Source organism: Lates calcarifer, linkage group LG17 (genome assembly GCF_001640805.2).
Source record: "Lates calcarifer isolate ASB-BC8 linkage group LG17, TLL_Latcal_v3, whole genome shotgun sequence".
Lineage (NCBI taxonomy): Eukaryota > Metazoa > Chordata > Actinopteri > Centropomidae > Lates > Lates calcarifer.
Genome location: NC_066849.1, coordinates 4918839 through 4936973, shown reverse-complemented (window position 1 = coordinate 4936973; position 18135 = coordinate 4918839). Strand labels below are relative to the sequence as shown.

The window sequence follows — 18135 nt, the reverse complement described above, 5'->3', positions numbered from 1 at the left end:
TGAGCCGCAGTTGCCAAAGCTTACCACACAAGACGATGCGCAGTCAAACTTCTCCCAGCTCCGTAGATAGCTCACGCGCAGATTGCCACTGTTCAGTATTTGGCATCAATTCTGATGAACGTCGCCTCCATCCGCGCACAATAATTGCACATTGGAAAGAGAGAATGAAGGAAAAGAGAGAGATGTGGACTAATATCACTGTCAGCGAGGTTTACTTCGCCCCCAGAGCGATTAAAAGGTTGGCAGCGAATAAATAGAGGCTCCCCAACACTTCTGCTGACTGACCATCCTTTAGTTTGGTCTCTGAGGAGCCGCGAGCACACAGCAAGCGTTGCAAAAAATCCAATACTGTATCCAAAGGCAAAGTACAATGCAAATACACTTTGGTGTGAATTAAACAGACGAGCCTGCAGTGTGGCCAGAAAAGCAGGAGGATATATATGGCCAGTGAGTGGAGGAGAGATGGTGTTGAGAGATGGCTAGACAGAGCGGGGAGGGGGTGAGAGAGAGAGAGAGAGAGAGAGAGAGAGAGAAAAGGAAAGAAAGAGAAAGATTAAAAGAATAAAGTATGATCTTCACATCAACATAAACCTCTTAAAAGGTTTTGTTATGATACTTTATCAGCAGACTTGATTGCTGCAAAATATCACAGTCTGTGGGTGTAATGTTGCAACAAACTTGATAATGAGTAGAACAGAAACAACACTCATAGAGAGGGATTTGATTAGTGATAAACCATTGTGGTTCTTCGATTTTTAACAGTGCTCTAGTGTTTTCATACTGTATTTAAACCCAACCGCCATCATTTAAGTGCCAGGTGTTCAAATTGACCTATTATAGTGCACTGATCTGACCAGTCGGATCTGACCAGTCGGACTGACCAGTCGGATTGATCTGCCCAGTACTGTCTTTGCTGAGCAGATCAGGAATGTGACTGATCCACATCACACTAAATACAGGTTTCTGCTCTACTCTGTTTATTTACTGTTGTAAACTCCTACTACACACACTGGCAACAGCTATTAAACAAGCTGTGGGTGATATCGGCCATGAGGTCATGATATGGTGAAGGTTTAACTCTTATATGACTTGAAAATAGATAGTAGATACCTGATTTTAGGTATAGGAATATAGGAGAGTAATAGTTTGATGAGTGCATCCCTGGTTGCAGTGTACTGTTTCTCTTTTATACACCTCTTGCATGTTTGATAGTTCGACCTAGTGTAGTCCTGACTGAAGTGGGACACGAACCTAAAAAAACAGAGCCCTGATTTTTTGGTAAATGGTCCAGATTGCAGGAGGAGACAATATGTCACACACTTCTCCCAGCAGCACAAATAGGGCTCTACAGTATATTTCATCATTTGCCAGGATTAGGGTCAGCTCACTTCCAACTGAGTAAGCTATGGAGGTGGATTTCTTTAAGTTTTTAAAAGATAAGTTGTTTGTGAAATTGTAGCACCTTTATGAATTTGGACTTAATGTGAAAGTCACCTGGTCTCCAGCAGGGACAGACAGTCAAAGTCAGTTCTGTATTGAGACAGAAAGTAATATCCTCTTTTTTTCTGTTCACAGGAATGCTGTTGATGGGAACAAAAAGTTGTATGCCATCTATGATACAAGGTAAGAATCACTCCCTGAATGTTATTGTATGAGGACATTTAAAAAATGAACACTTGAAAGCAGTAGAGCAAACAGTAGAAGGTTAATTCTGAAATGAAGCAGAAGACCAGTGTCTATTTCTTGATTAAACACAAGAAGATTTTTTTGGGAAGAGTCCAACTGAAGCACACTCTCATTCCCTGCAGTAATATTGAACTGCTTCCACTTCAGCAAATACTGTGGCAAACAAGGAAAAAAAACTCAGAGAGAAAGTACAAATAGATTTATCATGAAACCTGCACAGCAACAACTGAAAGCTGAGTGACACAAGAGTATCTCTCTCGTCTCTCTCTGCTGCCAAAAGCACGGTCATCAGGATCAGATATTGGGCGATAAATGGAGTCCTCTAGGCCCAAATGCTATTTTTATAACCAAATAAGTGTCAGTGTATTGTTTTTTGACAGATATTTAATATTTATTTATCTATTTTCCTGAAAACATCTAAATTTCTTTAAAAGACAGACTTTAATTTGAACACTGTACCTGGGTTCTACTAGACCAGACAAAACATGTAAAAATCTTCAAATGTTTACAGGGAGTTTATGTACATTTTACAGCAGCTGCTGTGGTCAGTTACAGGAAAGGCTGATGAACTGCTAATGTGTAGCAGCAGTAGGCTAACTGGCTCAGAAATGTCACTTGTAAAGGCAATATCTATTTAAAGCTGGTTAATGTTAGCTAACAGTAGCCACCCGTCATACCAGACCAAATAAGGCTGAAGCAGCAAAACCTCTGAGTGTATTGATTTAAGGAAGGATGTGTTTTATTGTTAATGAACTCAAGTTCTCCTCTGTAAGATTGAATATTTTAGTTCTTGGTTCAAAAGTTCGATAGTTTTGCTTTAAAATCACACACTTTTCTTGCCAGTTAGCACGAGGCTCTGGCAAAAGTTTCAGAGCAGACGTGAGGCCACTACCGTACCCCACCCCTCAGTACGCCTCTGTCCCACAGTCTAACTGAACTCCAGCTCTGTCTGTCTGTCTGAAACTCTCAGTTCAGGACAGCTGCCTAAATAAGCTCCTATATGCAGACTGTCACGTGCTTTTTCATCATTACCAGGACAGCCTCCCGCAGGCTGACAGGAAGAGTCATTCTCCGAACTCAGAGTTTGCTAGGAGAGGGGGTCTTTGGGGGAATATCCTGAACGTGGCCTGAGCTCACTGTATTTTTACGCATGACGTTCCTCTGGACAGCGGACTTGTGGATTTCTATCGAAATGATGGATATTTGACAAACACTTTGAGGTGTGAGCTACCCCGCGAGAAGCTGCAACCTGTTTACCGGAGGATGGAGACACGGAGCAGTCTGAGTGAGGCTTTACGGCTCCGCTGCCGTATCACAGGCAGAGATGAACACATCTGACATCCAAGTCAACGCGCCTCTGCCTCATGAAGCATGTTAGCACAGGCTGAGCCAGGGGTAGACATAATGTGGGAGAAGTCTCACCTGATTTAGGGGAGCTCGGCGCGAGTGTAAACGCCGTGGCTTCTTCATTTAGTCATTTGTTGAACGCTGGACAGCACCCATCCATCCAGACACCACGCAAGGGATGTGGGGAACCCAGAAAACAGGGCTCTTTGACATTCTCTCTGTGCCGCTGGTCGTGGCAGTGATGTGCTGTGCCCAGAGGTGAGTGTCTGAGGCTTAAAGCCGGACACAAGTGTGGATGTCCGTCTTCAAAAAGAGTTATCATCCTTGTCTTTTCTCTTTCAGCGTCAACGAACCGGGGAACATGTCTTTTGTCAAAGAGACTGTGGATAAGCTGTTGAAAGGATATGATATTCGTCTCCGGCCAGACTTTGGAGGTATGTCTGCGGCCCCTCATTTGGGGTGTTCCACCCTAATGGCTCCCGAATGTTTCCTTGCCCTTCTGTTTTATTACACTGAATTAGTATCAGTCCATTGGTAACTTTACTGTGTGTATTTTAAGGTCCACCGGTTGCTGTTGGCATGAGTATAGACGTGGCCAGTATAGACATGGTGTCAGAAGTCAACATGGTAAGTTGTATACAAATCTTCATTCTTTTTTTTCTTTTTTCTTTTTTTTTTTGGAGTAATTTATAGTTATGGTGGACTTCTGTGGACTGCTTATTATTCATACAGTCATCACAAATTAATTCATGTCAATTGTTACACTGAAGGATTAAATACTTATGAATCTAACACCATTTTCTTAGAAGTCACTCCTTATAAATTGTTATTAGCTTTATTAATGATTAATTAATAATTTGTTGAATCTTAATGCATCAGTTATTTGTTATTAACAAAAAGTTGTGGGTTGCCAGATTTTGAAAAGTCCCTTTTGGCTGGTGTTTATTCTGTAAAAGTGCATTTGTAAAAGCGGTATCCCAGTGTTACTGTAAATCATATGTTTCTCATGTCAGCAGTTATACGGTAGCAAGTCATTAGGAGTTTTCAATAATGTAAGTGGTCTAACAATCCATTGCAGCTAGCTAACTTGGCAGCCTGTAATTGTTCTGATAAATGATGTGTAAAGCATCAGTAAATGATTTATTATGTATCAGTAAAGCCATTACTACTTATAACCCTTTATAAGTGGTGCCTTGTTCAAAAGTATACAAAATGGATAAATACTAGCTGAAATCAATTTTCACAACCTGCCAAACCAAAATCTGTTCTGTTATTATCAATTATTAGCCATTACTTATAAGCCCTTCAGACACAGTAGCTTAGAAAATGGTAACTAATCTAGGTCTAAGTAATAATTTCTACAACCTCCTGAACTGCTGTAGTCCAGTATGTAAACTGACAAAAACATAAAACAGTTTACAGAGGCTCTCTTGTTCTGTGCAGAGTGGTTTGGTGATCTGCTGTATCAGATTATGGCTAGTTGTATGGTCTTACATCCTGGTTCACTGGCTGTGTGACTAGCAGTGATGCACTAATGGTTCTGTTAGAAGATAAGGTCAGTAAGTCCTGCTGCCATGTCCTCTCCTTTCAAATATGAAAAAACAAGCCAGACGTTCAGATCAGAGGTGTGTGTGTGTGTGTGTGTGTGTGCACGTGTGTTGTGGGGTTGGCACAGCATGGACTCTACAGTTTAATGCCTGTATGCCATCTATCATTGGTCTGAACTGCTGACAGAGCCTGATGCCTGATCACATGGTACCATGAGGAAATAGCCCCTGACATGCTGTCCTGACAAGTGTGTGTGATGAAATGTACCCGTGGTGCATTTTAATGCATCTCTACACAACAGCAGACTCAGTGAGAACCACAGAGAAACTAAACACTCGCCTCCAGTGACAAGTGAGATCCATATTTTGGAAATGAGTTAAATGGTTAAGCTAGCAAGGGGTTATATTTTAAAAAATGCAGATAAAGTTTATTTTATTGTTACAGACTGATTAAATTTTAAAGGTTCTGTATTGTGTACACTTTGTAATTTGTAACTGGATTTCTAAAATGGCAAATTTTGAAGTTAGTGAAACAAATAAATATAGCAGAGGAGGGAGAGATCTGAGCTGCAATCTCCATCAAAATCCATACTCCTTCTCTAAAGTCATAATTCATTCGAATCTGAGCACGCTGACATGCAATACTGTAATATAAGATAATACAATATTTTTAGATTCTCTGTGACTAACACTTCCCGGGGATATCCTCGGATCTCCAGTATCCATTGCAAATAGATATCCATGAACCCACTTTGAATCACAGAGAAAAGATGTTCCTCAAAACTCCTGAGAATCATCATGTTTTTAACTTTTCTGCAGTATCAGAGTTACAGCCACATGAATATCCTTGAGTTGATTGCAAACAGGGGGTGTTTACGTTATAGCTAATTCCGCAATTTTTTTTTTGTCTAAATTTTGTCTGACGGGTGGCTACAGTGTTAGACATGAAATAATCCTGAAATACAATAATCAGCTTTGCATGTAGGATGAATAGTGTCCTTTGTTTTCTTCCTTCACTGTTCTGATACTGAACAGGGGACGTGCACCAACCTAATTATCCAAGTGATAGATATTGTTGTCGGAGGTACAAAATTTGACTTCAGCTATTTTAATATAAGTATTTGATTGCAAGTAAATAGAGACATACACACAATTGGAGGAAAAACACATACAAATCTATCATCAGTTAACCAAATTTCAGCACTTAATGGGCCAAACGTTATTTCTGGATTAGAAACCACACCTGCTTTTAACTGGAGAGTTGCTGTCTGCGTAGCCATATACTGTATGAAAGCATTTGTCCTCCTCAGTGGCAATCGTATCAGACTGTCAGACTGTGTTAATGGTTCGAGGCATGCAGATGGGACAGAGGAAATGCAGCCTCTCCTCAGGCTGGAGGAATTGGACATCTCTAGAAAATGAACACTCCCAGTGGCCCTTGAGCATGTGCTAAAAATGATTTACTCATGACACAAATGATAAGACACCAGGAGCTGAATGCATTCTGCCCATGAAGGGTTATAAAAAGAGTCGGCTGTTTTATTTGTCAGGAAGCCAGAAATATCTGCTCCTGAAGATGAGTGCAGTATTAAACACACAGGAACCAACATGATCACTGGTCAGGTTGTGTGAACATGTTGAACTTAGGAAGCAAAGTGATCTCGCATCAGTTCACACATTTTTTTAATGCCTACTTATAGATACTTGTATCATGGTATTCTAAGCCCCAAACAGTGGGAGTTTATCTGTGCTGCTAAAAATTATTTTGTTCCTGTCTCTTCTGTCTGAGCTGCGTTCCAGTTCCCCCTCCAGAGGGCTTTGACATTTGTAGCTTCTTCTCACATTTTGCTCACTAGAGCATCTCAAGTCTGCAGATGAAGCGGTGTGTTTATGGAGACTCCTGCTAACACACTGAGATTTCAGATTGTATTAACATTTTGTGCACTACCTTACATTTAACTCTTTGCACCTTGTAAAATGTAGTTCTCTCTGGCCAGATGTTTTTTGGGGCATTTACACTAATGTCACTACTGGGTTTCCATATATTGATTATATTTGGGAGGCTGCTGAAGTAAATTTACAGCTGCCTGAGCAAGTGTTTCATTCAGATTTACAGTATGTCATTGAGCCTGGAAATTACATGGAATTATTCTTTAACTCCATCCACCCCAGCAAAGCATCAGCATTCAGCACCCAATTGGTCTATTATCATCTGTCAGTCCACTGTTATAGCCTGCTCTCACATGTAAAATGAGCCATCATGCGTTGTTGGAACCTCTCTTTGCATTTTGTTTTGGCATTTCAAGTGACATTTGCACATCATTGGTGGCTTACCATTGTCTTTGATGGGAGAAGAGGATGTAAAGAGCTCACTGAGTATTAGCCCACACCATGTTATTTATTGGTCATGATTCTCTAGTAAACTGCTCATATTGCAGGTGCTGATTCTTGACATCTCGTCAACTAGTAAAAGTTATCAGGTAGATGTTGCACTTGGTATGTACTGTTTGTGAAGCAGAGTAAAAGCCATAGTTGATATAAGTTTCATCAGAACTCTCACAGATGTCACTGGTTAGTTGTGTTTCTGTTCTGTAATGTGCTCTTGTATTTCACACTTCAGATTTGTAATAAATCATATTTTGTACCAAAATAATTTGATGTAAACCTCAATTGTACATATCTAAACTATTACCAAAGCGAAATGTGTGCAGCAAAGATACATTTTAGTCCATCATATCATTCACCTTTGGCAGGTATCTAGTCAGGGTTGGAGCCTGTAAGAGCAGGGTGTTTGTCTCTCCTTGGTTTGGTTTAAATTTTTAGAGATGAAAACCTCAGTTCCTCTGATTTACTGTAGCTGCAGCAGCTTCAGAAACAATAACTGTCTTATGCTTTAAAAACATTACTCATTGTCTTTTTGTGTTTCTGTTATTGCCTTCTTTGTCATGGCTCTAAACAGTTCTAACCTTGTTTTAAGGCCCTTTGAGATGTTCTCTGAACAATTTAATAACACTAAGTGTTAAAGTAGAGTCTCACAATGCCGCACTATATCTTACACGCTCAGTTTTCACAGCGTCATTGGGTCTGGAAAACATGTACAGACATCAGCTGAGCGCAGATGTATTTCCAAACCAATCAGCGATGTATGGAGAGTGTTTAGATGATGAAAACCTTTCTTGAAATCTGTGAACAAATGCTTCAGCTAATTGAGGCACGATTCTGCGACTGTGTGGCAGATTGTTCTACCACAGATTTATTCAAAAACCCTTTGTTGTGAATCGTTGGTGGCAGAAATTTTTAGAATAGCTGCCATGTCTCTCCAGTTTAAAGAACTGAAGCAAACACTGATGACAGCCCAGTGAGGGGTGTGTCCAGCCAGATCATGGAAGGCTTCATATTGATGTCTGAGTGAAAATGAGATCTGTCAGTCATCTGTTGTACAGCTTGATTGAAGAGACGTCTGTCTTGTGCAAAGCCTTACCAGACATCACTAAGAGAGGACACAACTTAGCACTGACATTTAAACAAAACAAAGCTTAACTAGATACAGTGTAATCTGTCTATGAATGATTTATTTGTTGTAGATTTGAAGAGGGAAAAAGAACAATCCCTTCATTATTGCTGAACACAAACTACACAACCTGATCATGAATTCTTGGGGCTGAATTATCTGCCTCACTTTAACATCTCTAGCTTGCCGTTGACTTGCTGACTAGTTGCCTTTTAAGTGTGTGTTTGTGTTTGTGTGTGTGTGTGTGTGTGTGTGCTATTTTCAGTAACTTTTAATCTGTTAATAGGATCAGAGACTACATTTAGTAAATCAGTGTCAGTTGTTGGTGTTGAGTGTAGAGTTGTGCTGTAAGAGGAGAAGCAGGAAACAGACAGATTAGATCTGCAATGCAGTGTGTATCTGTCTCTTTTCATTGCTTCAACAAGCTCCCCTGTTAGTAGTATGTCTTTCTCTCTTCATGTGGAAAGCAGAGGAAAAAGACAGTCTTGTCTCTCTGAATTATCTGCAGTTCAGTCGCACTTTTCACACCCTGAGCCGTAATTATTGAGTGATAGTCAATGTTCCTTGGGTCATAGCCATTTTACTGGACCCTCTCTTATTTTGAAATGTGACATTACGGCTGTGGACAGTGTGTCTTCATTGACACTCTCATAACAGTGAGTGTAAAATCTAATTTAATAGCGATTGATCAGTGAAAAGGTGGAAAAGGTGTTTATTAGAAAGAACTTTAGAAGGCAGCAAAAGTAGTCTTACAAAAATTACAAAACAAATAAATCATAATTTAAAGGCATATCTTTAATGTGTTTGCTCTGTGGCACTGTATTCCTATGCTGCAGTGTCAAACGGTATTAACCCCATATTAATCCCTGACACAGGCAGCTTCTAAACTGATGAGAAGAAAGGAGAAAAGTTGGCCCAAGATCAAGTTCATCTCCCTGACTTTTAGAAATAGCTGGATGCTTTTCAATGTGATGCACAGCTCTGTTCCAAATACCTCACTCTGAACCAAGACTGTCCTTTACGTGTTTGAAGTTGTCACCCACTGGGAATTGTTTGACATTACCTAAAGTAGTTTAAGAGCAAAACCCAAGACATTTTTCTTCTTCCAAAGTGACACCTTAAACCCATCCAGTAACTCCTCTGTTACTGTAGCTTTTATTCATCCCTTAGAACTCCATATAAAGAGCTTCAACCTGTCAAACTTTTTAATGTGATTTCTCAGCATTTTGAATAAATGAATGAGCAAATGTTGTTGGCCAAATTTGTCAAACTTAAAGGAATAGTTCAACATTTTGGGAAATATATGTATCAGCTTTGCAAGACTTGGATGGTAAAATCAATCAGGTATACAAGAAATGGCATGTTAATTAGTCAACTTTAGAGGTGCTGATTTTGTTGCTGATGGACAGGACTGGAGCAAGCTCTTACACCCTGTTCCCAGTCTTTGCTCTAAGTTAATCTAACCAGCTGCTGGCTATAGTTTATTTAATGGACATAAATGAGAATGGTATCAGTCTTCTCAACTCCTGTCAAGAAAGCGAATAAACAATGTCAAAATATCAATGAGAGGAAACCATGTGAAAATGTTGATGATAGCCGGACTGATTTTTGAGGCCATTTTTTAAACAGATTCTGATTTTTTTTTTTTTTCGCTCACATACTGAGCGAGACATATTTCAGTTGAAACATCAGTTTGTCAGTGCCCTGTGCTGTACAAACTATGTAATGGAGACACTGTTTCTAAATTACTTCAAACCAGCACTGCATCTCTTCACTGCAGTTTCTTGTCACGTTTTGGCCAACATATATGATACAGATATATCCACATGGCTAATTTTTTTGGCCTAGCGCTAATGTTGTGATATAGGTTTCTTATGTGTAGTTTACCTCTTGAACAAGTTGCCTTTGAGTGTGGGCCATAGAGTAGAGTTCATCTATTCATGAAAAAGTTTGTAGTCTGTTTATAAAGGTTTTGCATATTTTATTTTTATAATGTTTGTATTTATTGTATTAATAGACAGAACAGTTCACCTTAAACCTAATGACAAGAACTTCAACAGCCATCAAATACTATCAGTAAATTTATCTGTCATTCATTTTAAGTATCTGTAATGCAGGATTTTAAGCTATTTTGATAAATCAGTGTAAATGACTTTGATGACTGCTCAGGCTTATTAGTCCTTGTACTGTACAGAGCAAGGAGGAACTTGTTTTCTCTCCCTCAGAGACATGTAGAGCATAAAGGTGTTGGTGGCATGCTTTCAAAGAGCCAGAGTCACACAAGGTATTGGCCCATTATAGCCTGTGTGGGCGAGCTGCAGAGCTTGTTGTCTAGGAGATGAGATTATTAATATATTTCTGACTTTACTCGCTCCACTCCTTTATTTTTAGCTTGAATATTAAGATTGCTCTGTGCCTTTTTCCATTCTGTTGTTATTTTTAATAATCCTTGTTTAACCAGGCAATCGTGTTGCACAAGTGCACTCTAGGGACAAAATGCAATATCTGTGTATGTATGAGGAGTCACTCCCAGTGTCGTGACCCATCAAAGTTTCTATATGTTGCAGAGAAGCACCTGTCCAGGTGTATAAAGTACCGTAAACTGTGAAGTGGATCCTCCCAGCATTGTTGTTAGACATTTATTCAGTGGCCACTGTATGAGTCAGCTGGAAGACAAATCCATCATGTGCTTTAACACCCATCCATTTGACACTAACGTTATCCACCTTCTGCCTGGAGGAAGTGTTACCCTTAAAAATCTCATACTACAGATGTTCTCCCAGATTTATATTGAAGGGCTTAGTTAATAAGTCAGCCACATAACACACCAAAAAGCCTCAGGCCCCAGCCACTCACAAGGTAAGGAGAACTCAGCTAGAAATACTAGTGTAGTCCCCGAAATACAGCATGCTGAGTTTCACACTGTGCTGGAACAATGCTGCGTTTAGTGTTACACAACAGTGGGATGTGACCCTACAGGAATATAAATCCTCTGTGCAGCAGAATCATTTCACTTGTCACCCTAACAGGGTGCTTAAAATAAAAATGGTACTTCAGGGGCTTTTTTTGGGCAGAACCACCTTATTCCAAGTGAAATTAATTGTGGTGGAGGAACATTTGATTTATGTAATCACTTACATTTTAGGCTGTGCATTGAGACGAAATGCTCAGACGAGTCTCTTAAATAAACAGGCATATAATTCCTTCATGCTCTCAGGAAATCAAAAATGTTTTAGCCATCACATTTTACACTATGTGCATAAAAGTTTCATACAGTAGCCTCATTATGTTCTTAAATACCCCTTTACATATTTGTAGGCTAATGCAACAAAACTAATAACATACTGACACTTAGGTCTTCTCCACTCAGCTGGAATCTTTGAATCTAAAACTGAACTTTAAAGCTGCTAATCAATATTTTTATATTAACAAAATATCAAATAACAGTGTTTAATGTGAAATGTGATGCTCACGTTGACAAACTCACTGTGTATTGTCACCTGACCGTAGCCTCATTTGTGTCTTTCTGCTCTCAGTGGTTTCGGTTTTACGTCACGCGGTGTGACTGTTTTTGGTCAGTATCACCACTTTCATCAGGTTTGTTTTCAGCCACCACAGGCAGCTGTTAACACTGAAAAACCTCTAAAATTGTATTGTATGTTACCTGGTCAGCACCAGACAGACTCACGGACATAGTTGGCAACTACCTGTTGAATAAAGTGGAGCATTTAGCAGCTAAAGGGCTGGAACATTCACTCACAGGAAAGTATAATATTGGATTTTAACAGGTGGCCAGAAACACAAATCCAATAGGATGATAATGTGGCTCCTTCTCTGCTCAATATGTAAATAACCAATATGTTTGCTATAACAATGATAATATACCAATGTTGTTCTTACAGTGGTATGTATTTTAATAGCAAATAAAAAACTGTATTGTGTTTGTTTAAATGAATCTAATCAAATTATGTCTTTGAAATACACTGTTCTTTATTCCAGTTTTATGATTTTCCATTAATTTTAGACACCTTCAGCTAGGATGAAGACCCAAGCTCTTGTTGGTTTTGTTGGTTGGTCTTTTGTTGGCTTTAATTGTTAGTTTTAGATTCCTCAGTAGTCAATATATCAGAGAGGTTTCTAATGATGATCCATCATAGTTTTAGTCTTTGTGGTGTCTAACCATGCATATAAACCACTTAATGTAGGCTATTCTTCACCTAACAGTCTGTTGTTGTTGTTCTTTAATTTCAATCATTTTTCAGTCATATAATCTGATAATTGCCTGTATGTTGGATGCTAACGTTATATGTTGTGTCGTGTCATTTTTGAATATAGACAGACACATTGTTTTTCAGTTTGTCTGGGGTCCAGCATGACAGCCACAGGATTTTGCTGTTCAGCTTTGTCACAGAATCCATGATGACTCTGTAGAGAATAATTTCAGATTGAACACCTCTCATAATAAAACAGAGAAAAAAGTTTTCTCTTGATCTCTCTACTCCACAAAAATAGCTCACCTCTCATAACATAACAGTACTTACTACACCCTGCTTTTAAGATGGTGAAAGGAATGAAATCATTTAATAAAAGGTTTGCTAAATGCTGTGTGGGAGGATACAGAGACTGAAATTGTTAAAGGCATTGTTTGTAAATCATATATAGTACACTTTGGAATCCTACTGGGAACACTCAGCTGTCTTATGGAGTGATGAAAAGCCCCCATCTTGCATGGGGTAAGCATCTCTGAGTGCTATTCCTGTATTCCCAGAAGATATCATGGTGTTAACTTGACATAGATGATGTTTGACTGGCACAAAGTAACGATGTATGAGTATGAGACTATGAACTCTCTGAGCTGAAGATGACACGACAGTGTCATCCTCCCATTGGGCCTCATTTACTCACTGGTGCTGAGAACAAACCTCTTTCTGTCTCTTGTGGTCTACATATCTGACAACAAACAACAGCACCCTTTAGTGTGCCTAAACACAAAAACCAGTAAAATCTACAGAGATTTTTAAAATTTGGTTTTGTAGTCAGTTGCTGGATGTGTGTTTTGTTACCAGATACAACTAATGGTAACAGTGGAGTGGCATACTGGGGGTTGTCAGATCAGAGAACCTGCATGCTCCTTACAGAGCACAGTCTTTCCTGTCAAATCTAACTGTATAACCATTTGTTAGAAATTGTTTATTGTCTCTGACTGGTTATGCATGCATCTCATAATAATAATTTCAACAGTTTCATCCTGCCCTAAGATTAAAGCAAGTTTAGTCATTCAAATACAAATTATATTATGACCAGTGTGTTAAGAGTCTGTCCTGAAGTTTCAAATCTAATTTTATGTTCACCATGACGGGAAGAAAAGAAGGCAGGCTGTCTATCACAGGATCTCTGTATCCTAAGTAGCTCAGATGCCTCTGACAAATATGATCTTATTTAAAAACAGTGGAAGGCTAAGATAGAAAGCTAAGTGGTTTTGGTAGATTGAAAGTGATAGACAGACAGTTGGCACTTTAAGAGATAAATCTGATCATTAACACTTAAAATGAAGTAATAGCTCTTGAGAGATGCTGTTCATCCCTTCAGCAGAGTCCACAGATAGAGTCTATGCTAAAGAGTAGTCACATGGTGGCCCAGCACTTTACTAAGACACTTCATGTTGGTAAACATGATTAACATACCTGCTAAACATTGTCAAGTTTGCTTTTTCACTCTGAGCTTTTTAGCATACTGACATTAGCATTTAGGAAAAAGCACTGCTGTGTCTCACAGAGCTGCTAACATAGCTGTAGGCATTCAGTCTTGCTCCCTTAATTTGCCTGCCTCTAACCATCTGTATGTGACTGGTCATTTTAAAGGAATATTTTCTCTAAAATGAAGGAGATCAAAACCAGATTTTCTTCTTTCTTCTGAAATGGACAAATCCTGATAAAAACAGAAGGTTGTGGCAAATATTGTCATAATTGAATTAGTGCCTGGCACTTGAGCCACTTTGTCAGCGGCCAGCGCCTTTTATTGGGAAAGAGTTGGCAAAACCGACCTCCAGTGCAGCTGTTAGAAGGAGTCTTCATGTACACTGACTAAAGCCCTCTGTAGGGAATACGCCAAGGCCTGGAATAGAGCACTGTGGGACTCTGCAGGCCACTGGGAGCAGGAGTGTGTACTGTACAGTGTGTACACTGAAAGTGATCTAGTATAGCATTGTTTCAGAGATGCTAAAGCAGCCAAGGACAGCTGCTGAGGTTGGATCTGAAGATCTGAAACAGACTAAAATAGTTGCGGTCCAGACATTGAGTGAGAGGGCTGGTACTCTAGATGGGCTCCATCTCTGTAGTATAAGAGCCGTTGTATAAAGCTGATTCACCCAGCCCACACCTCTGCTGTATGTGGGAGGGAGCGTAATGAGGGCATCTTCTGTTCACAGGGGTGAAAGAGACTTGGGAGGGTGAAGTCATTTCTAAAGAGACACAAAAAATAAATCAGCCAGGTCTCAAGCCAGGGATTTTCTGGAAGGATACTCAGTACATTACTCAGTACACAAACTTAACCTACTCTGACGTATTGAAAATATGTCTGTGGCCTTCTTGATGTATGCAGATTTAGGAGAAATAAAGTCAGGAGTATCATTTTTTCATCATTTCAAAACTGGTAGAATATTCTCTACAACACTAAGGACACTACATGGATGATGACCCACACAGTTTACTAACTAGAGGTAACTTTTTAACACAGGGTAAGAAAACAAATACATTAGTCTGAGTGTACAAACACAGTGAATTATGCATAGGAGTCAATATTATATTATACTGTCAGTCATATCACACAGTGTAATTCTTTCCAAACAAAAAACAAGCCTACAGTTTGTCATGATGCAGCTGTCGATTTGCACCAGTGTGTGTTGTGTATAGTGTAATGAAAGAATTGTTTTTCTTTTGTGTTTTTTTTTTTTTTTTTTGGTCAGAATCAGGTCAGCACGTCCTGAGGTGAAGAACCACACAGACCAACTCGTAGTAATTATTTGTTGAGTGTTGAAAAAGGGCATATTGATTTTTATGTCCAAAAGGAAATTCAGGCATTTTTGAAGACTTTATTATGAATATGCCAATGCACCGGAGGATTGAAATGTAGGCATTTTCAGCGCAGCCAAGTTTTTGTTTATTTCCTGAGACCTGCTTATTTATTTAAGAGAACATTAGTCAGCAGAACAGAACCAAGTGAGCCAGTAAAGAGCTCCATTAAAGGCCTGGAAAAGCTTTTGTGTTTGATGGATCTACTTGTAAATTATTGAAATCACTTCATATGTTATAGCATGTACAGTCATCTATCTATCTATCTATCTATCTATCTATCTATCTATCTATCTATCTATCAGTGGTCAGTCACTAAGTTAAACAATAGTATTGATGTTGTGCCTGCAGTAATGGAGATGTACAATTTGAGGGCTAGTGCCAGTCTGGCACACAGAACAGCTGAGGGCAGCCTGATGAAAATCAGAGTTGTCTGACAATTCTATAAATATTACCTTTGATACAAAAAAATTCCATCTCCAGCTCTGGGCAGCAGACATTCAGCTCTGAACTTGATAACCTTGTAAGAAAGGAAACTCTGGCTTCAGTTTAGCCTGTGTCAGCTACATTGGCCTCAAGAAATTGCAAATGTCTGAAACAAAGTTACATTATTTATACCATATCCTTGGACTTCTATTACTTTTCTTGTCAAGTATTACTATATGACTGTGGTGTTTTACTTCTTACAGGACTACACGTTGACCATGTACTTCCAGCAGTATTGGAGAGATAAGAGGCTGGCGTATGCAGGGATCCCTCTCAACCTGACACTGGACAACAGAGTAGCAGACCAGCTCTGGGTGCCCGACACTTATTTCCTCAATGACAAGAAGTCCTTTGTGCATGGTGTCACCGTTAAGAACCGTATGATTAGACTCCACCCAGATGGCACTGTTCTCTACGGCCTCAGGTGAGCACTGTTGTTACCATAAATTCTTCAATAGTTGTCTTTTTTTAACCTCTGTGGCAAAGGTCAAGGGATCTATCAGAGACAGGCCTCCTGTTCCCCAGTGCATACTCTACATTTTCTCAATGTTTACCTGTTATTTTGATAAAGTCTAAGTATAAAGTACATTTTCCTAGAATGTAACATATTCCTGAATTTACCATTAAAAGTCAGGACTCCTCTCTTTTATAGATAGTCTTTTGATGTGAAAATGACAGTTTTCAGTGTCATCAATGTTACAGTCTCCTCATCGTTCTACAAAGATCTGATGTGTTTGTCTGCTGCTATTTGAGACTCCATTATCTGGATACTTTAATATGAGAATTTACAGTATATGACTGACATAATCCATTAATTCCCGGGCATTATGATGGTGCAACTACTTGAAAACAGATTTAAGCATTGATTGTAGATAGAGGCACATTTACACTTGCCATCTCATATCCTAGTAAAGTCCAGATATGATAAACTTTTATCAAGGTTTACTGAATCTGTAAACATGCATCTCCATTTTTCCTCTGCCTTAATACACCATCAGATTGGGAGCAATAAAGATTACGTATGCAGCTTGGAGAAACTGATGTATTTGCATATTTTCAACACTTCACACCACCTCCCAGGATGTCTGAATGATTAGCCAGCAATCCATCTCTGATGCTTATTGGTTGCATTTACTCTTGGATTATATGCTATCACATAACTATCCAATCTGCCCAAGATGCTTGAAGTGGCTAAAAATGTTTTCTTGAAGCCATTTAAACTGCAATTCTTAAAACGTAATGCTAGCACAACAGGTCTCATATCAACTCATATCTCGTAACTCGCCTCATATGGACTGTGGATTCTCAGTGTATCACTGCAGCCTGGAAGTGCCATTAGCAGCTATCACCAATCTGTCATCATTTGTTCAGTTTGAAATTAATGTGATCTTGTTTCTACATCGACAGAAAGGAAGCACATATCTATGCATTTGCAATTGTATCTTCCTCTGTTATGTTTTGATAATGTTTCTTCATAAACAAACCACGCCATTTAAAGCAACATCACCCAAGTAATGTATATTTCTCCTTTGGTTTTGTTTTGATTCAGAATCACAACAACAGCAGCCTGCATGATGGATCTGAGGAGATACCCGCTGGACGAACAGAACTGCACCCTGGAAATTGAGAGCTGTAAGTTTTAAGCCCCATGTCTTGTGCTTAGTAAAGAAATACAGCGGACAGCTCCACTTTTTCATCACTTAAAAATATGAACAGCACTGTGATTCTCATAAAAAAGTTCTCACACCCCTCATCTCATGGAGACAGAAACTGCACCGACTGCTGAATTGCTTTCGATTTATTAAGCTGTCGTATCTCGGTGAGATTGCCTGCTTCACCCTCTTCAGTTAGAACTACTTCATCTATACAGTACGGTTTTAACCAGACAGTGATTTCCATAGTAGAGCATGGTAATAATTAGTCCAGCTTCATACATCTTGATGATATATTTGGCTATCTGTGCTGCCATAAACTATTGACAGTCATGGATCCCATGCACATCCCAGTGAAGATTTACATCTCATGCAATCAGCACTTACAGCCAGACGAATCTATGTGATTCATAGGATTTATTGTAAATCAACTGATAGGCACCCAGATTTCACTTAAACAAATACAAATACATTATTAATTTTAGGCCTCCACCAAATGAGAGTGCAGTCATCTCATTTTCGCACACATCTGCACTTTTACACTTTGCCTTGTTTTCTGTGTCTCTTTTTGCAGATGGTTACACAACAGATGATATCGAGTTCTACTGGAAAGGAGGAGACACCGCAGTGACTGGGGTGACGCGCATCGAGCTCCCCCAGTTCTCCATAGTCGACTACAAACTGGTCTCCAGGAATGTGGTCTTTTCCACAGGTGAGCAAAAGGTGTCATCCTGGAAGAGGACAGTCACGATATTGCTATTCAGTGAATACACAATTGTTTATATTTATTATTAAATCCATTTAATAGCATCCTATGGCGTACTTCTCATTCATTT

The 18135-nt window shown here is 39.3% G+C and overlaps 1 protein-coding gene across 2 annotated transcripts in view; it reads left to right on the top strand.

Moving 5' to 3' along the window:
• The first annotated feature begins 2616 nt into the window (after nucleotides 1-2616).
• gabrb3 (gamma-aminobutyric acid type A receptor subunit beta3) overlaps nucleotides 2617-18135 on the top strand; it is a 28161-nt gene continuing 12642 nt past the window's right edge. For both annotated transcript variants that reach the window (XM_051077304.1, XM_018669978.2), the window contains exons 1-6: nucleotides 2617-3291; nucleotides 3376-3467; nucleotides 3593-3660; nucleotides 15851-16071; nucleotides 17197-17279; nucleotides 17874-18011. In XM_051077304.1, coding sequence (XP_050933261.1) covers nucleotides 3212-3291; nucleotides 3376-3467; nucleotides 3593-3660; nucleotides 15851-16071; nucleotides 17197-17279; nucleotides 17874-18011 — 682 coding nt within the window. In that variant the 5' untranslated portion in view covers nucleotides 2617-3211. The remainder of the gene's footprint in view (nucleotides 3292-3375; nucleotides 3468-3592; nucleotides 3661-15850; nucleotides 16072-17196; nucleotides 17280-17873; nucleotides 18012-18135) is intronic.